The sequence below is a fragment of the Neodiprion pinetum genome, chromosome 7, assembly GCF_021155775.2.
Source record: "Neodiprion pinetum isolate iyNeoPine1 chromosome 7, iyNeoPine1.2, whole genome shotgun sequence".
In the NCBI taxonomy this organism is placed as follows: domain Eukaryota; kingdom Metazoa; phylum Arthropoda; class Insecta; order Hymenoptera; family Diprionidae; genus Neodiprion; species Neodiprion pinetum.
Window position 1 is genome coordinate 19,779,587 of NC_060238.1, and position 24,167 is coordinate 19,803,753.

Genomic DNA, 24,167 nt, shown 5'->3' on the forward strand with positions numbered 1-24,167 from the left:
GATCCCACGCTCTCTTCGCTGCGTTTTCTGAGTTCCGGAGGGTCCAATTGGTCAGAAAAACGTCATGCAAATCGAATCGGAGACCCAAAATTTTTGGTCGAAAAATGAAGAAAAAGTAAGGCTAACCCCTTTGCATTTTTTGCGAAAATTTTCGCGATTTTCAAAAGTGCTGGAATAAATTCATTGTGGCACGATTCCGACGTAATTTTGCGAGAGAAATCGATTGGGCGCAGTCCCAAAACGCTGCGATTATTGTATGAAAAGTTACAGCCAGAAAACGAGAACCTGAGTTTTCGACATTTTTCAGCAGGTGCATTTTCCTTCGCCGTTTCTCTCCTGTTGATCCCACGCTCTCTTCGCTGCGTTTTCTGAGTTCCGGAGGGTCCAATTAGTCAGAAAAACGTCATGCAAATCGAATCGGAGACGCAAAATTTTTGGTCGAAAAATGAAGAAAAAGTAAGGCTAACCCCTTTGCATTTCTTGCGAAAATTTTCGCGATTTTCAGGCCTGCTGGAATAAATTCATTGTGGCACTATTCCGACGTAATTTTGCGAGAGAAATCGATTGGGCGCAGTCCCAAAACGCTGCGATTATTGTATGAAAAGTTACAGCCAGAAAACGAGAACCTGAGTTTTCGACATTCTTCAGCAGGTGCATTTTCCTTCGCCGTTTCTCTCCTGTTGATCCCACGCTCTCTTCGCTGCGTTTTCTGAGTTCCGGAGGGTCCAATTAGTCAGAAAAACGTCATGCAAATCGAATCGGAGACCCAAAATTTTTGGTCGAAAAATGAAAAAAAAGTAAGGCTAACCCCTTTGCATTTTTTGCGAAAATTTTCGCGATTCTCAGGCCTGCTGGAATAAATTCATTGTGGCACTATTCCGACGTAATTTCGCGAGAGAAATCGATTGGGCGCAGTCCCAATACGCTGCGTATTATTGTATGAAAAGTTACAGCCAGAAAACGAGAACCTGAGTTTTCGACAATTTTCAGCAGGTGCTTTTTCCTTCGCCGTTTCTCTCCTGTTGATCCCACGCTCTCTTCGCTGCGTTTTCTGAGTTCCGGAGGGTCCAATTGGTCAGAAAAACGTCATGCAAATCGAATCGGAGACGCAAAATTTTTGGTCGAAAAATGAAGAAAAAGTAAGGCTAACCCCTTTGCATTTCTTGCGAAAATTTTCGCGATTTTCAGGCCTGCTGGAATAAATTCATTGTGGCACTATTCCGACGTAATTTTGCGAGAGAAATCGATTGGGCGCAGTCCCAAAACGCTGCGATTATTGTATGAAAAGTTACAGCCAGAAAACGAGAACCTGAGTTTTCGACATTCTTCAGCAGGTGCATTTTCCTTCGCCGTTTCTCTCCTGTTGATCCCACGCTCTCTTCGCTGCGTTTTCTGAGTTCCGGAGGGTCCAATTAGTCAGAAAAACGTCATGCAAATCGAATCGGAGACCCAAAATTTTTGGTCGAAAAATGAAGAAAAAGTAAGGCTAACCCCTTTGCATTTTTTGCGAAAATTTTCGCGATTTGCAAAAGTGCTGGAATAAATTCATTGTGGCACTATTCCGACGTAATTTTGCGAGAGAAATCGATTGGGCGCAGTCCCAATACGCTGCGTATTATTGTATGAAAAGTTACAGCCAGAAAACGAGAACCTGAGTTTTCGACAACTTTCAGCAGGTGCTTTTTCCTTCGCCGTTTCTCTCCTGTTGATCCCACGCTCTCTTTGCTGCGTTTTTTGAGTTCCGGAGGGTCCAATTAGTCAGAAAAACGTCATGCAAATCGAATCTGAGACCCAAAATTTTTGGTCGAAAAATGAAGAAAAAGTAAGGCTAACCCCTTTGCATTTTTTGCGAAAATTTTCGCGATTTTCAGGCCTGCTGGAATAAATTCATTGTGGCACTATTCCGACGTAATTTCGCGAGAAAAATCGTTTGGGCGCGGTCCCAAAACGCTGCGATTATTGTATGAAAAGTTACAGCCAGAAAACGAGAACCTGAGTTTTCGACATTCTTCAGCAGGTGCATTTTCCTTCGCCGTTTCTCTCCTGTTGATCCCACGCTCTTTTCGCTGCGTTTTCTGAGTTCCGGAGGGTCCAATTAGTCAGAATTAGGTCATGCAAATCGAATCAAAAACCCTAAATTTTTGGTCGAAAAATGAAAAAAAAGTAAGGCTAACCCCTTTGCATTTTTTGCGAAAATTTTCGCGATTTGCAAAAGTGCTGGAATAAATTCATTGTGGCACTATTCCGACGTAATTTTGCGAGAGAAATCGATTGGGCGCAGTCCCAATACGCTGCGATTATTGTATAAAAAGTTACAGCCAGAAAACGAGAACCTGTGTTTTCGACATTTTTCAGCAGGTGCTTTTTCCTTCGCCATTTCTCTCCTGTTGATCCCACGCTCTTTTCGCTGCGTTTTCTGAGTTCCAGAGGGTCCAATTAGTCAGAATTAGGTCATGCAAATCGAATCGGAGACGCAAAATTTTTGGTCGAAAAATGAAGAAAAAGTAAGGCTAACCCCTTTGCATTTCTTGCGAAAATTTTCGCGATTTTCAGGCCTGCTGGAATAAATTCATTGTGGCACTATTCCGACGTAATTTTGCGAGAGAAATCGATTGGGCGCAGTCCCAAAACGCTGCGATTATTGTATGAAAAGTTACAGCCAGAAAACGAGAACCTGAGTTTTCGACATTCTTCAGCAGGTGCATTTTCCTTCGCCGTTTCTCTCCTGTTGATCCCACGCTCTCTTCGCTGCGTTTTCTGAGTTCCGGAGGGTCCAATTAGTCAGAAAAACGTCATGCAAATCGAATCGGAGACCCAAAATTTTTGGTCGAAAAATGAAGAAAAAGTAAGGCTAACCCCTTTGCATTTTTTGCGAAAATTTTCGCGATTCTCAGGCCTGCTGGAATAAATTCATTGTGGCACTATTCCGACGTAATTTTGCGAGAGAAATCGATTGGGCGCAGTCCCAAAACGCTGCGATTATTGTATGAAAAGTTACAGCCAGAAAACGAGAACCTGAGTTTTCGACATTCTTCAGCAGGTGCATTTTCCTTCGCCGTTTCTCTCCTGTTGATCCCACGCTCTCTTCGCTGCGTATTCTGAGTTCCGGAGGGTCCAATTAGTCAGAAAAACGTCATGCAAATCGAATCGGAGACCCAAAATTTTTGGTCGAAAAATGAAGAAAAAGTAAGGCTAACCCCTTTGCATTTTTTGCGAAAATTTTCGCGATTTTCAGGCCTGCTGGAATGAATTCATTGTGGCACTATTCCGACGTAATTTCGCGAGAGAAATCGATTGGGCGCAGTCCCAATACGCTGCGTATTATTGTATGAAAAGTTACAGCCAGAAAACGAGAACCTGAGTTTTCGACAATTTTCAGCAGGTGCTTTTTCCTTCGCCGTTTCTCTCCTGTTGATCCCACGCTCTCTTCGCTGCGTTTTCTGAGTTCCGGAGGGTCCAATTGGTCAGAAAAACGTCATGCAAATCGAATCGGAGACCCAAAATTTTTGGTCGAAAAATGAAGAAAAAGTAAGGCTAACCCCTTTGCATTTTTTGCGAAAATTTTCGCGATTTTCAAAAGTGCTGGAATAAATTCATTGTGGCACGATTCCGACGTAATTTTGCGAGAGAAATCGATTGGGCGCAGTCCCAAAACGCTGCGATTATTGTATGAAAAGTTACAGCCAGAAAACGAGAACCTGAGTTTTCGACATTTTTCAGCAGGTGCATTTTCCTTCGCCGTTTCTCTCCTGTTGATCCCACGCTCTCTTCGCTGCGTTTTCTGAGTTCCGGAGGGTCCAATTAGTCAGAAAAACGTCATGCAAATCGAATCGGAGACGCAAAATTTTTGGTCGAAAAATGAAGAAAAAGTAAGGCTAACCCCTTTGCATTTCTTGCGAAAATTTTCGCGATTTTCAGGCCTGCTGGAATAAATTCATTGTGGCACTATTCCGACGTAATTTTGCGAGAGAAATCGATTGGGCGCAGTCCCAAAACGCTGCGATTATTGTATGAAAAGTTACAGCCAGAAAACGAGAACCTGAGTTTTCGACATTCTTCAGCAGGTGCATTTTCCTTCGCCGTTTCTCTCCTGTTGATCCCACGCTCTCTTCGCTGCGTTTTCTGAGTTCCGGAGGGTCCAATTAGTCAGAAAAACGTCATGCAAATCGAATCGGAGACCCAAAATTTTTGGTCGAAAAATGAAAAAAAAGTAAGGCTAACCCCTTTGCATTTTTTGCGAAAATTTTCGCGATTCTCAGGCCTGCTGGAATAAATTCATTGTGGCACTATTCCGACGTAATTTCGCGAGAGAAATCGATTGGGCGCAGTCCCAATACGCTGCGTATTATTGTATGAAAAGTTACAGCCAGAAAACGAGAACCTGAGTTTTCGACAATTTTCAGCAGGTGCTTTTTCCTTCGCCGTTTCTCTCCTGTTGATCCCACGCTCTCTTCGCTGCGTTTTCTGAGTTCCGGAGGGTCCAATTGGTCAGAAAAACGTCATGCAAATCGAATCGGAGACGCAAAATTTTTGGTCGAAAAATGAAGAAAAAGTAAGGCTAACCCCTTTGCATTTCTTGCGAAAATTTTCGCGATTTTCAGGCCTGCTGGAATAAATTCATTGTGGCACTATTCCGACGTAATTTTGCGAGAGAAATCGATTGGGCGCAGTCCCAAAACGCTGCGATTATTGTATGAAAAGTTACAGCCAGAAAACGAGAACCTGAGTTTTCGACATTCTTCAGCAGGTGCATTTTCCTTCGCCGTTTCTCTCCTGTTGATCCCACGCTCTCTTCGCTGCGTTTTCTGAGTTCCGGAGGGTCCAATTAGTCAGAAAAACGTCATGCAAATCGAATCGGAGACCCAAAATTTTTGGTCGAAAAATGAAGAAAAAGTAAGGCTAACCCCTTTGCATTTTTTGCGAAAATTTTCGCGATTTGCAAAAGTGCTGGAATAAATTCATTGTGGCACTATTCCGACGTAATTTTGCGAGAGAAATCGATTGGGCGCAGTCCCAATACGCTGCGTATTATTGTATGAAAAGTTACAGCCAGAAAACGAGAACCTGAGTTTTCGACAACTTTCAGCAGGTGCTTTTTCCTTCGCCGTTTCTCTCCTGTTGATCCCACGCTCTCTTCGCTGCGTTTTCTGAGTTCCGGAGGGTCCAATTAGTCAGAAAAACGTCATGCAAATCGAATCGGAGACCCAAAATTTTTGGTCGAAAAATGAAGAAAAAGTAAGGCTAACCCCTTTGCATTTTTTGCGAAAATTTTCGCGATTTTCAGGCCTGCTGGAATAAATTCATTGTGGCACTATTCCGACGTAATTTCGCGAGAAAAATCGTTTGGGCGCGGTCCCAAAACGCTGCGATTATTGTATGAAAAGTTACAGCCAGAAAACGAGAACCTGAGTTTTCGACATTCTTCAGCAGGTGCATTTTCCTTCGCCGTTTCTCTCCTGTTGATCCCACGCTCTTTTCGCTGCGTTTTCTGAGTTCCGGAGGGTCCAATTAGTCAGAATTAGGTCATGCAAATCGAATCAAAAACCCTAAATTTTTGGTCGAAAAATGAAAAAAAAGTAAGGCTAACCCCTTTGCATTTTTTGCGAAAATTTTCGCGATTTGCAAAAGTGCTGGAATAAATTCATTGTGGCACTATTCCGACGTAATTTTGCGAGAGAAATCGATTGGGCGCAGTCCCAATACGCTGCGATTATTGTATAAAAAGTTACAGCCAGAAAACGAGAACCTGTGTTTTCGACATTTTTCAGCAGGTGCTTTTTCCTTCGCCATTTCTCTCCTGTTGATCCCACGCTCTTTTCGCTGCGTTTTCTGAGTTCCGGAGGGTCCAATTAGTCAGAATTAGGTCATGCAAATCGAATCGGAGACGCAAAATTTTTGGTCGAAAAATGAAGAAAAAGTAAGGCTAACCCCTTTGCATTTCTTGCGAAAATTTTCGCGATTTTCAGGCCTGCTGGAATAAATTCATTGTGGCACTATTCCGACGTAATTTTGCGAGAGAAATCGATTGGGCGCAGTCCCAAAACGCTGCGATTATTGTATGAAAAGTTACAGCCAGAAAACGAGAACCTGAGTTTTCGACATTCTTCAGCAGGTGCATTTTCCTTCGCCGTTTCTCTCCTGTTGATCCCACGCTCTCTTCGCTGCGTTTTCTGAGTTCCGGAGGGTCCAATTAGTCAGAAAAACGTCATGCAAATCGAATCGGAGACCCAAAATTTTTGGTCGAAAAATGAAGAAAAAGTAAGGCTAACCCCTTTGCATTTTTTGCGAAAATATTCGCGATTTTCAGGCCTGCTGGAATAAATTCATTGTGGCACTATTCCGACGTAATTTCGCGAGAGAAATCGATTGGGCGCAGTCCCAATACGCTGCGTATTATTGTATGAAAAGTTACAGCCAGAAAACGAGAACCTGAGTTTTCGACAATTTTCAGCAGGTGCTTTTTCCTTCGCCGTTTCTCTCCTGTTGATCCCACGCTCTCTTCGCTGCGTTTTCTGAGTTCCGGAGGGTCCAATTGGTCAGAAAAACGTCATGCAAATCGAATCGGAGACGCAAAATTTTTGGTCGAAAAATGAAGAAAAAGTAAGGCTAACCCCTTTGCATTTCTTGCGAAAATTTTCGCGATTTTCAGGCCTGCTGGAATAAATTCATTGTGGCACTATTCCGACGTAATTTTGCGAGAGAAATCGATTGGGCGCAGTCCCAAAACGCTGCGATTATTGTATGAAAAGTTACAGCCAGAAAACGAGAACCTGAGTTTTCGACATTCTTCAGCAGGTGCATTTTCCTTCGCCGTTTCTCTCCTGTTGATCCCACGCTCTCTTCGCTGCGTTTTCTGAGTTCCGGAGGGTCCAATTAGTCAGAAAAACGTCATGCAAATCGAATCGGAGACCCAAAATTTTTGGTCGAAAAATGAAGAAAAAGTAAGGCTAACCCCTTTGCATTTTTTGCGAAAATTTTCGCGATTTGCAAAAGTGCTGGAATAAATTCATTGTGGCACTATTCCGACGTAATTTTGCGAGAGAAATCGATTGGGCGCAGTCCCAAAACGCTGCGATTATTGTATGAAAAGTTACAGCCAGAAAACGAGAACCTGAGTTTTCGACATTCTTCAGCAGGTGCATTTTCCTTCGCCGTTTCTCTCCTGTTGATCCCACGCTCTCTTCGCTGCGTTTTCTGAGTTCCGGAGGGTCCAATTAGTCAGAAAAACGTCATGCAAATCGAATCGGAGACCCAAAATTTTTGGTCGAAAAATGAAGAAAAAGTAAGGCTAACCCCTTTGCATTTTTTGCGAAAATTTTCGCGATTTTCAGGCCTGCTGGAATAAATTCATTGTGGCACTATTCCGACGTAATTTCGCGAGAAAAATCGTTTGGGCGCGGTCCCAAAACGCTGCGATTATTGTATGAAAAGTTACAGCCAGAAAACGAGAACCTGAGTTTTCGACATTCTTCAGCAGGTGCATTTTCCTTCGCCGTTTCTCTCCTGTTGATCCCACGCTCTTTTCGCTGCGTTTTCTGAGTTCCGGAGGGTCCAATTAGTCAGAATTAGGTCATGCAAATCGAATCAAAAACCCTAAATTTTTGGTCGAAAAATGAAAAAAAAGTAAGGCTAACCCCTTTGCATTTTTTGCGAAAATTTTCGCGATTTGCAAAAGTGCTGGAATAAATTCATTGTGGCACTATTCCGACGTAATTTTGCGAGAGAAATCGATTGGGCGCAGTCCCAATACGCTGCGATTATTGTATAAAAAGTTACAGCCAGAAAACGAGAACCTGTGTTTTCGACATTTTTCAGCAGGTGCTTTTTCCTTCGCCATTTCTCTCCTGTTGATCCCACGCTCTTTTCGCTGCGTTTTCTGAGTTCCGGAGGGTCCAATTAGTCAGAATTAGGTCATGCAAATCGAATCGGAGACGCAAAATTTTTGGTCGAAAAATGAAGAAAAAGTAAGGCTAACCCCTTTGCATTTCTTGCGAAAATTTTCGCGATTTTCAGGCCTGCTGGAATAAATTCATTGTGGCACTATTCCGACGTAATTTTGCGAGAGAAATCGATTGGGCGCAGTCCCAAAACGCTGCGATTATTGTATGAAAAGTTACAGCCAGAAAACGAGAACCTGAGTTTTCGACATTCTTCAGCAGGTGCATTTTCCTTCGCCGTTTCTCTCCTGTTGATCCCACGCTCTCTTCGCTGCGTTTTCTGAGTTCCGGAGGGTCCAATTAGTCAGAAAAACGTCATGCAAATCGAATCGGAGACCCAAAATTTTTGGTCGAAAAATGAAGAAAAAGTAAGGCTAACCCCTTTGCATTTTTTGCGAAAATTTTCGCGATTCTCAGGCCTGCTGGAATAAATTCATTGTGGCACTATTCCGACGTAATTTTGCGAGAGAAATCGATTGGGCGCAGTCCCAAAACGCTGCGATTATTGTATGAAAAGTTACAGCCAGAAAACGAGAACCTGAGTTTTCGACATTCTTCAGCAGGTGCATTTTCCTTCGCCGTTTCTCTCCTGTTGATCCCACGCTCTCTTCGCTGCGTATTCTGAGTTCCGGAGGGTCCAATTAGTCAGAAAAACGTCATGCAAATCGAATCGGAGACCCAAAATTTTTGGTCGAAAAATGAAGAAAAAGTAAGGCTAACCCCTTTGCATTTTTTGCGAAAATTTTCGCGATTTTCAGGCCTGCTGGAATGAATTCATTGTGGCACTATTCCGACGTAATTTCGCGAGAGAAATCGATTGGGCGCAGTCCCAATACGCTGCGTATTATTGTATGAAAAGTTACAGCCAGAAAACGAGAACCTGAGTTTTCGACAATTTTCAGCAGGTGCTTTTTCCTTCGCCGTTTCTCTCCTGTTGATCCCACGCTCTCTTCGCTGCGTTTTCTGAGTTCCGGAGGGTCCAATTGGTCAGAAAAACGTCATGCAAATCGAATCGGAGACTCAAAATTTTTGGTCGAAAAATGAAGAAAAAGTAAGGCTAACCCCTTTGCATTTTTTGCGAAAATTTTCGCGATTTTCAAAAGTGCTGGAATAAATTCATTGTGGCACGATTCCGACGTAATTTTGCGAGAGAAATCGATTGGGCGCAGTCCCAAAACGCTGCGATTATTGTATGAAAAGTTACAGCCAGAAAACGAGAACCTGAGTTTTCGACATTTTTCAGCAGGTGCATTTTCCTTCGCCGTTTCTCTCCTGTTGATCCCACGCTCTCTTCGCTGCGTTTTCTGAGTTCCGGAGGGTCCAATTGGTCAGAAAAACGTCATGCAAATCGAATCGGAGACGCAAAATTTTTGGTCGAAAAATGAAGAAAAAGTAAGGCTAACCCCTTTGCATTTCTTGCGAAAATTTTCGCGATTTTCAGGCCTGCTGGAATAAATTCATTGTGGCACTATTCCGACGTAATTTTGCGAGAGAAATCGATTGGGCGCAGTCCCAAAACGCTGCGATTATTGTATGAAAAGTTACAGCCAGAAAACGAGAACCTGAGTTTTCGACATTCTTCAGCAGGTGCATTTTCCTTCGCCGTTTCTCTCCTGTTGATCCCACGCTCTCTTCGCTGCGTATTCTGAGTTCCGGAGGGTCCAATTAGTCAGAAAAACGTCATGCAAATCGAATCGGAGACCCAAAATTTTTGGTCGAAAAATGAAGAAAAAGTAAGGCTAACCCCTTTGCATTTTTTGCGAAAATTTTCGCGATTTTCAGGCCTGCTGGAATGAATTCATTGTGGCACTATTCCGACGTAATTTCGCGAGAGAAATCGATTGGGCGCAGTCCCAATACGCTGCGTATTATTGTATGAAAAGTTACAGCCAGAAAACGAGAACCTGAGTTTTCGACAATTTTCAGCAGGTGCTTTTTCCTTCGCCGTTTCTCTCCTGTTGATCCCACGCTCTCTTCGCTGCGTTTTCTGAGTTCCGGAGGGTCCAATTAGTCAGAAAAACGTCATGCAAATCGAATCGGAGACCCAAAATTTTTGGTCGAAAAATGAAAAAAAAGTAAGGCTAACCCCTTTGCATTTTTTGCGAAAATTTTCGCGATTCTCAGGCCTGCTGGAATAAATTCATTGTGGCACTATTCCGACGTAATTTTGCGAGAGAAATCGATTGGGCGCAGGTCCAATACGCTGCGATTATTGTATGAAAAGTTACAGCCAGAAAACGAGAACCTGAGTTTTCGACATTCTTCAGCAGGTGCATTTTCCTTCGCCGTTTCTCTCCTGTTGATCCCACGCTCTCTTCGCTGCGTATTCTGAGTTCCGGAGGGTCCAATTAGTCAGAAAAACGTCATGCAAATCGAATCGGAGACCCAAAATTTTTGGTCGAAAAATGAAGAAAAAGTAAGGCTAACCCCTTTGCATATTTTGCGAAAATTTTCGCGATTTTCAGGCCTGCTGGAATGAATTCATTGTGGCACTATTCCGACGTAATTTCGCGAGAGAAATCGATTGGGCGCAGTCCCAATACGCTGCGTATTATTGCATGAAAAGTTACAGCCAGAAAACGAGAACCTGAGTTTTCGACAATTTTCAGCAGGTGCTTTTTCCTTCGCCGTTTCTCTCCTGTTGATCCCACGCTCTCTTCGCTGCGTTTTCTGAGTTCCGGAGGGTCCAATCGGTCAGAAAAACGTCATGCAAATCGAATCAGAGACCCAAAATTTTTGGTCGAAAAATGAAGAAAAAGTAAGGCTAACCCCTTTGCATTTTTTGCGAAAATTTTCGCGATTTTCAAAAGTGCTGGAATAAATTCATTGTGGCACGATTCCGACGTAATTTTGCGAGAGAAATCGATTGGGCGCAGTCCCAAAACGCTGCGATTATTGTATGAAAAGTTACAGCCAGAAAACGAGAACCTGAGTTTTCGACATTTTTCAGCAGGTGCTTTTTCCTTCGCCATTTCTCTCCTGTTGATCCCACGCTCTTTTCGCTGCGTTTTCTGAGTTCCGGAGGGTCCAATTAGTCAGAAAAACGTCATGCAAATCGAATCGGAGACCCAAAATTTTTGGTCGAAAAATGAAGAAAAAGTAAGGCTAACCCACTTTGCATTATTTGCGAAAATTTTCGCGATTCTCAGGCCTGCTGGAATAAATTCATTGTGGTACTATTCCGACGTAATTTTGCGAGAGAAATCGATTGGGCGCAGTCCCAAAACGCTGCGATTATTGTATGAAAAGTTACAGCCAGAAAACGAGAACCTGAGTTTTCGACATTTTTCAGCAGGTGCTTTTTCCTTCGCCATTTCTCTCCTGTTGATCCCACGCTCTTTTCGCTGCGTTTTCTGAGTTCCGGAGGGTCCAATTAGTCAGAAAAACGTCATGCAAATCGAATCGGAGACCCAAAATTTTTGGTCGAAAAATGAAGAAAAGGTAAGGCTAACCCCTTTGCATTTTTTGCGAAAATTTTCGCGATTTGCAAAAGTGCTGGAATAAATTCATTGTGGCACTATTCCGACGTAATTTTGCGAGAGAAATCGATTGGGCGCAGGTCCAATACGCTGCGATTATTGTATGAAAAGTTACAGCCAGAAAACGAGAACCTGTGTTTTCGACATTTTTCAGCAGGTGCTTTTTCCTTCGCCATTTCTCTCCTGTTGATCCCACGCTCTCTTCGCTGCGTTTTCTGAGTTCCGGAGGGTCCAATTGGTCAGAAAAACGTCATGCAAATCGAATCGGAGACCCAAAATTTTTGGTCGAAAAATGAAGAAAAAGTAAGGCTAACCCCTTTGCATTTTTTGCGAAAATTTTCGCGATTTTCAGGCCTGCTGGAATAAATTCATTGTGGTACTATTCCGACGTAATTTTGCGAGAGAAATCGATTGGGCGCAGGTCCAATACGCTGCGATTATTGTATGAAAAGTTACAGCCAGAAAACGAGAACCTGTGTTTTCGACATTTTTCAGCAGGTGCTTTTTCCTTCGCCATTTCTCTCCTGTTGATCCCACGCTCTTTTCGCTGCGTTTTATGAGTTCCGGAGGGTCCAATTACCCAGAAAAAGGTCATGCAAATCGAATCGGAGACCCAAAATTTTTGATCGAAAAATGAAGAAAAAGTAAGGCTAACCCCTCTGAATTTTTTGCGAAAATTTTCGCGATTTGCAAAAGTGCTGGAATAAATTCATTGTGGCACTATTCCGACGTAATTTTGCGAGAGAAATCGATTGGGCGCAGTCCCAATACGCTGCGATTATTGTATGAAAAGTTACAGCCCGAATACGAGAACCTGTGTTTTCGACATTTTTCAGCAGGTGCTTTTTCCTTCGCCATTTCTCTCCTGTTGATCCCACGCTCTTTTCGCTGCGTTTTCTGAGTTCCGGAGGGTCCAATTAGTCAGAATTAGGTCATGCAAATCGAATCGGAGACGCAAAATTTTTGGTCGAAAAATGAAGAAAAAGTAAGGCTAACCCCTTTGCATTTCTTGCGAAAATTTTCGCGATTTTCAGGCCTGCTGGAATAAATTCATTGTGGCACTATTTCGACGTAATTTTGCGAGAGAAATCGATTGGGCGCAGTCCCAAAACGCTGCGATTATTGTATGAAAAGTTACAGCCAGAAAACGAGAACCTGAGTTTTCGACATTCTTCAGCAGGTGCATTTTCCTTCGCCGTTTCTCTCCTGTTGATCCCACGCTCTCTTCGCTGCGTTTTCTGAGTTCCGGAGGGTCCAATTAGTCAGAATTAGGTCATGCAAATCGAATCGGAGACCCAAAATTTTTGGTCGAAAAATGAAGAAAAAGTAAGGCTAACCCCTTTGCATTTTTTGCGAAAATTTTCGCGATTTTCAAAAGTGCTGGAATAAATTCATTGTGGCACGATTCCGACGTAATTTTGCGAGACAAATCGATTGGGCGCAGTCCCAAAACGCTGCGATTATTGTATGAAAAGTTACAGCCAGAAAACGAGAACCTGAGTTTTCGACATTTTTCAGCAGGTGCTTTTTCCTTCGCCATTTCTCTCCTGTTGATCCCACGCTCTTTTCGCTGCGTTTTCTGAGTTCCGGAGGGTCCAATCGGTCAGAAAAACGTCATGCAAATCGAATCAGAGACCCAAAATTTTTGGTCGAAAAATGAAGAAAAAGTAAGGCTAACCCCTTTGCATTTTTTGCGAAAATTTTCGCGATTTTCAGGCCTGCTGGAATAAATTCATTGTGGCACTATTCCGACGTAATTTTGCGAGAGAAATCGATTGGGCGCAGTCCCAAAACGCTGCGATTATTGTATGAAAAGTTACAGCCAGAAAACGAGAACCTGAGTTTTCGACATTCTTCAGCAGGTGCATTTTCCTTCGCCGTTTCTCTCCTGTTGATCCCACGCTCTCTTCGCTGCGTTTTCTGAGTTCCGGAGGGTCCAATTAGTCAGAAAAACGTCATGCAAATCGAATCGGAGACCCAAAATTTTTGGTCGAAAAATGAAGAAAAAGTAAGGCTAACCCCTTTGCATTTTTTGCGAAAATTTTCGCGATTTTCAAAAGTGCTGGAATAAATTCATTGTGGCACTATTCCGACGTAATTTTGCGAGAGAAATCGATTGGGCGCAGTCCCAAAACGCTGCGATTATTGTATGAAAAGTTACAGCCAGAAAACGAGAACCTGAGTTTTCGACATTCTTCAGCAGGTGCATTTTCCTTCGCCGTTTCTCTCCTGTTGATCCCACGCTCTCTTCGCTGCGTTTTCTGAGTTCCGGAGGGTCCAATTAGTCAGAAAAACGTCATGCAAATCGAATCGGAGACCCAAAATTTTTGGTCGAAAAATGAAGAAAAAGTAAGGCTAACCCCTTTGCATTTTTTGCGAAAATTTTCGCGATTCTCAGGCCTGCTGGAATAAATTCATTGTGGCACTATTCCGACGTAATTTTGCGAGAGAAATCGATTGGGCGCAGGTCCAATACGCTGCGATTATTGTATGAAAAGTTACAGCCAGAAAACGAGAACCTGTGTTTTCGACATTTTTCAGCAGGTGCTTTTTCCTCCGCCATTTCTCTCCTGTTGATCCCACGCTATTTTCGCTGCGTTTTATGAGTTCCGGAGGGTCCAATTACCCAGAAAAAGGTCATGCAAATCGAATCGGAGACCCAAAATTTTTGATCGAAAAATGAAGAAAAAGTAAGGCTAACCCCTCTGCATTTTTTGCGAAAATTTTCGCGATTTGCAAAAGTGCTGGAATAAATTCATTGTGGCACTATTCCGACGTAATTTTGCGAGAGAAATCGATTGGGCGCAGTCCCAATACGCTGCGATTATTGTATGAAAAGTTACAGCCCGAAAACGAGAACCTGTGTTTTCGACATTTTTCAGCAGGTGCATTTTCCTTCGCCATTTCTCTCCTGTTGATCCCACGCTCTCTTTGCTGCGTTTTTTGAGTTCCGGAGGGTCCAATTAGTCAGAAAAACGTCATGCAAATCGAATCTGAGAGCAAAAATTTTCGGTCGAAAAATGAAGAAAAAGTCAGGCTAACCCCTGTGCCATTTAGGTGAAAATACGACGATTTTGAACAATGCTGGAATAAATTATTTGTGGCACAATTCCGACGTCATTCTGGGAGAGGAATTGGTAGGGCGCAGTCCCAGCACACTAAGAGCAAGGCAACAAAAGTACCCGCGAGAACACAAAATATGCTCAAGAAATAAAAAAAAGGAGGGGAAGACAAACTACAATTTCTTAGCATACACGTTTCAGTAGTTTATTTAATGTACGTCTATCTACTACAGAGTTTTCAGCTGTCAGTGTTTGGTAATTCAACTAGTTTCCAATAAATCTTAAGTGAGAGACAAAGAGGAACACTAAAATATGATATGTAACTAGTCCAGAAATCTCGATTTTACATGAGGAAATATGTATGGAGCATATATTGTCTTAAACAGAATATGAAAAATACTATATTAGATAATTAGTATCATATTTTTAACATATAGCTCAAGTTAAGGCCTGTGTAGAGGTGGTATACACCTCCGCAGGATCCGATGTATGATGTATGATGTATTTTCTCTATCACACGTTACCCACACGAGTATGACTGCACTATTTTCACACCAAGGGCGTTAAGTGTTATGCCCGTGATGCGAACATTATTTTTTGTCCTACGTAGGCGTAAATCCACATTTCGGCCTACTTAAACGAAAACTAACCCTCGAAATATAATTACGGCGTCTATACGGCGATACACAAAAATTTGCATCGGCGGTGTGGTCATTTTATACCCATAATAATATCAGACACTACACTATCCCTTCGTCTACACGTGATGGCAACTTAAGGTGATTCATCTTTACGTACCGACCGTTTACGGACTTGAGATTTTCGGCGCAGCAGCAACGGTTGTCGGTGAATTTATCTCGTCCGTTTTTAATTAAGGAGAGTTCCATTAGGCTTACGTATGGCTTACGCTTGCTGAAATTCCCCGTTACCACGGTCTTACATACAGGTCTTGCGACTCAATAGAATTCCAATGGTAGAGAGTGGCTCCTCTGTTGAAGAAAAATCCAGATGGAGCTGCGATCGAGGGATGCATCAACATAACCTACAATGTTTGAATAAGCCTTTGACGTTAGGATTCCACGCCCATGTGACGCGCGAGCGCGACTATCGTCATCCTTGTCGCACCGGGAATCCCTCGATCGCAGCGACGCTAGCGGCTTGACACGTTAAGAGGCCCACGTCGAAACTCAGAGTCGCAAGACCTGTATGTAAGACTGTGCCCGTTACCAACGTAATCGTCTAGGGAAAAAATTAGCCACCTCAGACTGCATGCGGGCATGCGTACTTGAGACAGAAGATAAAAGACGCTAATCTTCACTGTCAGTTTGTCAGCTAGTAACGTCGGTATTGCAGAATGCATGCTAAGCCTACGTTAAATGCTGGTAACTCTTCTCTAGAAAAAAAATTGGCTCACCGTCTGTTTAAAGTTTCGTTTAGCACAAACTTAACAAACGCAGCGTCAGGTAGCGCTGGCATCAGCTTCTTTGTCGTAGTATTGGCGCTTCTCGATGCCTGTTTACCAAAGTACGATAACGAAAATAAGTTTATCACTAATCAAGCCACCAAAGCATGATTGAGCAAATGTTGCACTTTGACACGGGAAACGACATCGTGACTTGATTCGTTATCTAAAATGTATTCGAAACAGTCGCCGACTGCAGGAGACACGGTGTATGTCGTTGGATATTAATAACAATCATCTCTGACACAAGCTATAAAATCTGGGAATCAAACGAAGCAAACGTTTTTCTACACATTGATTATCTTTAGCATCGTTCATTAACGGGACAGCTGTCTGTAAAATTTGTGTACGAAAATGGTTGTACTTCGATTGTTTCGCCGGCTGGAAGAGAGGATTTTTAACGTTCAACAAAAGACTGCCGAAGGCGTTCAAACGGCACGCGATGCTGTCCTACGCGGCGGTATCATCGTTATGACAGCGGTTGTTGTTATTTGGATATCTGTATTTTTGTACGCCGCTTTCTACTACGCTTACATGCCGAACATATCTCACGTGCGCCCCGTCCACTTAACATTCGAGTGAGTCAAGCTGTGAAAATTTTTAGGTTAAAATTTGAGGTTAGGAATCCGCTTGTACGTTTCTGTTTGTTGACATTCTTCTCCCTTCTCCAATCTGGCACGTGCATTTTCAATTTTATCATTGTCAACCCGATTCGTTGATTATTTACTTCAATTTTTTCACACCAGATCATGCGACGAAAAGAAAGGGATATGTAGCTTTCCCTCTGCCCATGTTCAGCTGACTAAGAAACAACAGCTCCTGATGGTCGGCCAGCCTTACAAAGTAAATTTGCATTTGGAGATGCCGGAATCGCCGACCAACAGGGAACTCGGTACGTTTGTTCGGCAGATCGATTGATTGCCCAGTATCGGCCATGACTTTGATGTCGTAGGATTAATTTTCTCAATCAGGCATCTTTAAATAATCTTGATTTCGTCTTATGCATTTACAATTATTCGTTATTGAGGAATGTTCATGGTCTGCGCTCAATTGAGGGATCGGGATGGAGTCTTGGTCGGAAATGCTTGCCGTTCAGCCATGCTCCACTATCGCAGTTCTTTGCTGCATATTCTCACTACTTTGACATTCTCACCGATGATGATATTGGGCAGTGCTGAAGAGAAGCAAAATATTGTTCTCGAAATGTTTGCCAATTTTGAGGAAGATCAAGTATGCTTTTTCACTTATTCCATCAAGACACTTCTTATATGAAGTGAATATTTTGGCTATAAAGTAATAGAAAGAGTGAGCTCGAAAATTTTTATTGAAATCTAGAATTCTTGTTCGTTAGAAGATGGGTAAAAGACATTATTTGAGATACGAATTTATGTATCCACAAGAAGCTTGCGTTTGATACGTTTCATTGTTATTACCTTATTAAATATTAGTTCCAAGTTACTTAAGATCCTAATTATTGGAACTTGTAGCTCGATTGACTTACGGCGATGTCAAAAGAAACTGTTCGATTGCGTCTCATTTAGCAAAAAACTTCCATGTTTACAAGCTGCGCACTTTCCTTGTAGATACCATCTTTTTTTCTGAAAAATATTGCAGGGTGTTTCCATTGCTTGAACATGAATTGAAGCATCGTCACTCGTTGAATCTAGAAACACTTTTATCAAAAACCTTCTGAATATCTATGAAATTCAGGAAATTATGATTTGGGATCCTTTTAAAAGTTTTTAAACTGCGAGTGCGCACTGATTTCTATGAACATTTGAAACACGGGGAAAAGCAGAGTTATACCATTTTTAGTGCAAATTCGAATCCTCTAAGATTATACTCTTTCTGCTTACCCAACCTTTTATCAAGAGGCTACAAACAGAATCTCCTGCCTGCAATTGTCGGCATAGAATTCTATTTAAAAAAACGGTTTTCCTTTTTGTTTCTACAGCAGTTGCTTTACTTACCCATTGAAATAAACAATAAGCTTTGGACACATTTTGTGTCAAAGCTTTGACCTATTTCCTGGAAAGTATCCACCGTCCTCGTTGCTCAAACTTTCGATCAGCTTTTAAGAAATCAGAGCTCTTCTTCGAAAGATGAAAGATGAATAGTTTTTCTTTTTTTCAAATTTAAAAACGTGCTTACTTGAAATTCGCTAATTATCTTAATATTCAGAGATGAGTATAGAGTTTATTACAAAGTCTCTCATCACTTTTTAACATGAATTTCTCAGCAAGATTCAATCGGTCAGCTTTTCTTTTTATTAAAGAACAACTTGCAACAAAATGGAATCTTGAAGGGGTGACAATTTACCTGATAATGGATGCAGAAGGCAGGCAGATACTGATAACGATGAATATATTTTCTGTCGCACAGAGTCATCCAGTGACAGATGTGTACGTGGAAATACAGTCGCGATTCGTAGAATTCTACTCGGCTACCGTGATGATAAACGCACACTTGTCCGGGCTGCGTTACATCATGTTTCATTGGCCAATATTGTCTGCCATTCTGGGGATCAGTACCAACCTATTTTTTATAGCGTTGATATGCGTTTTATCTTACTTGCACTTTATTGCCGAGGACGAGATACTGGACGATGATTTTATTTTTGAGAAAGGTGAAGAGGAGGTGGACGAGGAGGAGGATGACGATTACAAGGATGAGAAATCCAATACTGATCGTAAGTTCAATAATCGTACAACATGTAATAATTATTCGCCAGGCCTTCCCGCTAAGTACAAGGGTTACAAACAAAGGGTTGTAATTGAAAATTTTGCTCAAATTAAATTACATTAAAACTTTTTGTCAAAAGGAAACTTTATTTTCTTTTTGTTTACCTGGAAATGCAAAGCGAAATTACCGATCGATCATCGTGTAAATTGAAGCGGCTTAAGAAAATTGAGTGGAAGGCCTGCGGTGGTAATGGGATAGTGAAAATTATCTCTTTTCTGCAACAAGAATAATTTGTTGAATCTCAACGATACACCATTGCCTTCTCAAAGTGTCTTCAGATACTTCGTCGCAAGGAGATACTTCGATGCTTGAAGAAATTCCAAAGCGTAAAAAAGAAGAGGGCTCGAGCACAGCTGCTGCGACTTTGCGAGTTGAAATGATCACGTAATCGGTTATCGTCTGCAAGTTCACAGTGGATGAACAGATTTTGAAGCTGATAAACTATTGTATTAGTATTTTGCAGGATCAAAACATGTAAGATTCGTACTTTTACGTTTCGTTATTATCGAATCAATCAGAATATTACAATAATTTCGGATTCTGAGCTACATTCCTTGACTGTTTTTAATTTTTATTTTTATATTTTTCATTTTTATTTGCAAATTGTGATTTTATCAAACGGACTACAGTTGTTGTTGCTGTTGTTGTTGTTGTTGTTATTATTATTATTATTATTATAATTATAATTATTATTGCTGTTGTTGTTGTTGTCGTTGTTATACACGCATTGCAATCTTAATTACAGTATGTTTTATTTCTATTTCACCGATTTTACTTGTGCTATACAATTAACCAAAGATATCGATAGAGTGTTTTAATGATATTTGTTTTTTTAAATTATGTGCATTTGTGTGTACGGATTATGTGAAAAATGTTGAAAAACGTTGAATTGTTAACGCGTGTGAAAAAGTAAGAAGACGCGCGTTTAGTATGAATTCAATTGAAATTGCAAATATTCCAATATTTCGGGCAGTCACATGTGATAGGATTATTTCCAAGATAATTTCGATATCGTTGTGTATTTAAAGCATTATTGTTAAGATTCACAGAAGTAACAATTCAAGCGAATTATAAGAGAGGAAAAAAAAAAAGTGGTAGCAAGGGAGTGAACTGCAACGAAAAAGAATTGTTTTTTTTACTTTATGTACTTAGATGTAGTCGTATACGTATACATATATTTATCTATAATACATAATATTATAATGTAAATATCGTAATGTTAGGGGTATGAAATTTAATGGCGGAATGTATATGCATGCTTTAATTATAAGTTGCGGAAAGGTGAGAATAAATAATTATGGAACAGCGTGATACAATTTGTCAAATCAAGTATTCCTATTTTCACCACCGTATAAACACACCTTTCAATATCTAGTGAAAATTAGTTTATCGAATGGAACAAGCCGCTAATATCCTTTGGGAATAAATCCCAATGGTCGTATAATTGACGAACGTATATACGCGAACCTCGATTCTGTATAATGCTATTTAAATCACCCAAACAATCCTAAAATCGCAAATATTCCTGCCTCGCTTTCAATTGGCACTTGCGATTAAATCTCTTGCAGGATATTAAATGAAATATTATTATGGTTTTGTTGTAAGTGAATTTTTATTACAAATTATGAATAACGATCGCTTACTCTTCTCGGTAAAAGCGTGTTTCCAATTGTTTATCTTGACACTTTATTATCAATCTTTTGTTTCTCAATGAAACTGAATTTTTTTGCAAACATCGGAACTGTGAGATTATTTTCATTTTCATTGAAAAACTTGTGGATACTGAAAGATATAGTATTTTTTCTGGAACAAAGAATAAATCTTGTAAGAATCTATCGCCGCTTTAATTAATCAAAAACGGTTTTCATTCATCTTCTGTAATTGAGTGCAAATTTAAATTCGTACTTTGATTAAAAAGATTCAATTTTCTCGGGGTTTGATATGCTGTTTTTTTTTTCATATATTTTTTTTTTCACCCCGCTTCTTCGCAGTTTGCGGAATGGTTTTGAAATTTTTTCGTCATTTGCAAAATGCAGTCAAAGTGTATACTAAAAGACCTTGTTATAAATAAACAGAATAAAGTCGTTTTTTAGGATCAATGTATTATCAATTTGATCTAGTGAGGTGAAACGAATTAATGATTTCGAAAATTGTTTAGTATTCCGGTTCAGCTTTGAAGTTTTTACACTTGAATCGAGAATTTATAAAAACTTATTTGCACGCAACGATCAATAGCACGCAATTATCGAGACATTTTTTATGTGTAATAAAAAAAAAAAAAAAAACGACAACTTCAACGCGGATGTATGAAAATTATTTGCTGTTTCACCCGCGTTAATTAAATTTCAGAGAAGCAACAAGATTCCAGAGTTTTTCCCTTTCGATATCGCGCGTGTGCGTATTTTTTTTTTATTATTTATTTTGTTTCAGTTCTTTTAGTTCAACGTTATACGCGGTACGAAAAATTGAGGGGAAAAAATTCGAAGAATATGTAGAAATGGGAGCACCTACAGGTTCAAAAACCAGGCCTGGAATGCCTCATATTTACGACGTGCGTGAAATTCTTTTTCAGATGAAGGAAAAAAAAAAAAAGAAAAAAAATCAAAAAATAAATAAACAAAACGAAAAAGACAAAAGATACTTTCGCGGTTGTTTACGGATGATGCTTTTTTCGCATACCGGAAAAGCAAGCCCGCCGCACCTGTCGAATGTATGCGGTATGTATTGTTGGAATTTTTCTTCTCATCCGACCCTTATTCGAGAATCTGGCATAGCGCTAGAGATGGGAAAGAACGCAACAAAGTTAAGGGATAAAGAAAAAGCGAGCTTGCGAAAAGACGGCAAGAGAGAAAGGTAGAGGTGGAAAAGTTCGCAGGGAAAAGAGAGCGCGAAACGGTTTGAGATGAATTAGAGAAAAGCAAACGACAAAAGCTAAAAGAGGAAAACGAGTAGGAAAAATAAAAAAATTAAAAAATTCGATCGAAAGGGAGAAAAAAGAAATGTACAAAGTATCGTACGCACAATTTTTTCCTTTTCCATCGATTCGTCGGTGGGCCGGATGGAATGAGCTCGTATAATCCAATTAGCGGAAGGAAAACAGCTCGGGTGAATTGTCGCTGGCCGATGGGGAGGGTTTTCTCTCGTTACACCTCGTAAATACAATATATATACATATATATATATATATATATATATATATATACATACATATATATTCCGATATATTAATTATCACTATGACGCTATTTTCCTACGCCATGCGATTCGATATAACGAGGGGTGAGAATTTGGGGGCGGGGAGGGGGGGGGGGGGGTGGTTGTTGTATTATGACTATTATTTGTACATATGTACGTACATAGCTGTGAAGTACGATACTTTTTTACACGTTTATGGGGTATTCCATGTCAAGTCATTGTACATGTACGTGACTGACTTTGCGAGATTTTTTATTTTAATTAATTAAAGCGGTTTGTTTTTTCCCGCGATAACGTAATAATATTCAATCCCTGAAACGTCTGGGTGTATTTTTTTTTTTGTTTCATTTGCGATGCTTTATTTGGTCTATTAATTTTCAGATCTTATACATTGAAAGAATGACACGATTGATTTTTCAGAAATCAACGTTGGGTATGTTTGATTTTTGATTTGATAGTTTCTTACATGCGGATTTCAGTGTGGTAGTACATCTCTTTAGATTTTTTTAATAGGAAAATTGAATAAGAAGTATTACAGAAATATTATATCGGGGCTTGATCTCCGATCAGTTACATCATGACGTTAACTATCTATATTGGATATGTTATTGCTGTGTAAGTAGATTTTGAGATGTGTGATATTTAAAACATTGGTATAAAAACAGAAGATCCAACGAAAGGAAAAAATTAAACTTCCACTCTGAAATTTATTATTTCTTAAATTGAAACGCGCGTATTTTCTTCTCGTATCCATTTTCTTGGCTTCTTTACTTCAAGTTTTGCCATCAAATAATTGGGTATTAGTCGCTTTCGAAACCTTTCAAATTCGGAATTTCAACCCCTTTCACCGCGGAAAAAAATCCCTGATAAATTTAAAAAAATGTCACGGTCAATCCTGTACCGAGTCGACATGGAACGCCCCATTCATACTTATTTGGGCATACATATAAACAATCAACGGTGCAGGGGACGCGGTAATTCAAACTCTGCAACAATAAATTGGCCAACAATAAAACACTGTTGCGATGGCTGCTCCGATATATCCATATGCATGCGGTATAATATGCGGCGTTGTCGAAAAGGAGGTTTATGCATAACACCGAGATAGAGTTAATTATACGTATATAAACCCCTGACGAAAATAATCGCTCCGCAAAGGGGCGTTTACCGACACTTTTAAACCCCTTCTACCCTCCCATTTTTACCTCGCAAAGTTACCATTTCAAATAAATCCGACGCGTCGAGAGACGGTGTAATTAAATATCAATCGCTGAGAGGGCAGTTTAGGTTCTTATTTAGTACGTAAAACCATCGTGGGCGTGCGGTAAAAATTGTTTGAATTCAGGGATAATTCAGGGGGATGAATATCTTCGTACGATGTGCGTACCTAAGGTTGTATCAATTTTTTTTTTTTTACTCATTTTCTTCAAGCCTCCGTTGTAAAAAAAAAAACAATGTCGGTTTTATTATCACAGAGAACTAGACGTTAAAAGTTTGTTTTATCCGTTTATTGGTTAAATTAATCAATTTTACATAGAATTTTAATAATATCTTTGTAAAAACTATAACGCCTCCTGTGAATAATTATAATATATGAGAAACATCTGCGAGGCTTGAATAAACGATTAAATTGTCACGTTGATTGGTTTATTGAAATTTCATCTTACGCTCTCAACCTCAACCCAGTGAATTGTGAAAAATATACGACAGTCATTTCAGATCTTTAGAATTATTAAACAGTCTGAAAGTCGTTGACGATATTACAGAGAGAGGACTGAGTAACTTGGATCGAACAGTGTAACACAAATTCATTAGTATTGAGTCAGACCTGCCAGATGTGAAATTAATCTTTGACTTGGCCGCTTTGGGATACATAAAAGTCCCTTTTTTACAAGTCTAAAAGAAGAATAATCGAAATAGCCTAATGTATACAAAAATGTGATTAAATGTTTAGAAATTCTTGAAATTACTCCTGGAATTTTTCTTAACGAACTCGGTCGTTACTGGTAATAGTATTTAGGTATCTCAACCCGAATGCTGTGATATCTTATGCCTGCACTTATTGCATCATCCTTACGGTCACGAGTTGATGTTTCGACCATGCTAACGATAAGTGGTTGATCTATCATTATACCTATGCTTTTATGCTACAAGTATCAGGTTTCTATATTCACGATTATCTTCTAGTTTTATCTAGCTGTCCGTTATTGTGCGTCGCACTCGGACGATCTGCCGTTATTGTTGCACAGCGTGCACATAATTAACCGTAGGAAATTGAGACGTGGTGTCG

The 24,167-nt window shown here is 40.4% G+C and overlaps 1 protein-coding gene across 3 annotated transcripts; it reads left to right on the forward strand.

Moving 5' to 3' along the window:
• Positions 1-15,980: 15,980 nt before the first annotated feature.
• On the forward strand, positions 15,981-19,847 carry Seipin (lipid droplet biogenesis associated protein seipin). 3 transcript variants are annotated; one of them, XM_046634875.2, is made up of 5 exons: positions 15,981-16,518; positions 16,687-16,832; positions 16,968-17,170; positions 18,323-18,629; positions 18,762-19,847. In XM_046634875.2, exons 1-5 carry the CDS (start codon positions 16,295-16,297, stop codon positions 18,830-18,832), a joined length of 951 nt encoding a protein of 316 aa, XP_046490831.1. In that variant the 5' UTR covers positions 15,981-16,294; the 3' UTR covers positions 18,833-19,847. The 3 variants fall into 3 exon arrangements, with proteins under 3 accessions (XP_046490831.1, XP_046490832.1, XP_046490830.1); XM_046634876.2 differs by having other exon boundaries at positions 18,801-19,847; XM_046634874.2 differs by having other exon boundaries at positions 15,982-16,518; positions 18,952-19,847.
• The last annotated feature ends 4,320 nt before the right edge of the window (positions 19,848-24,167 follow it).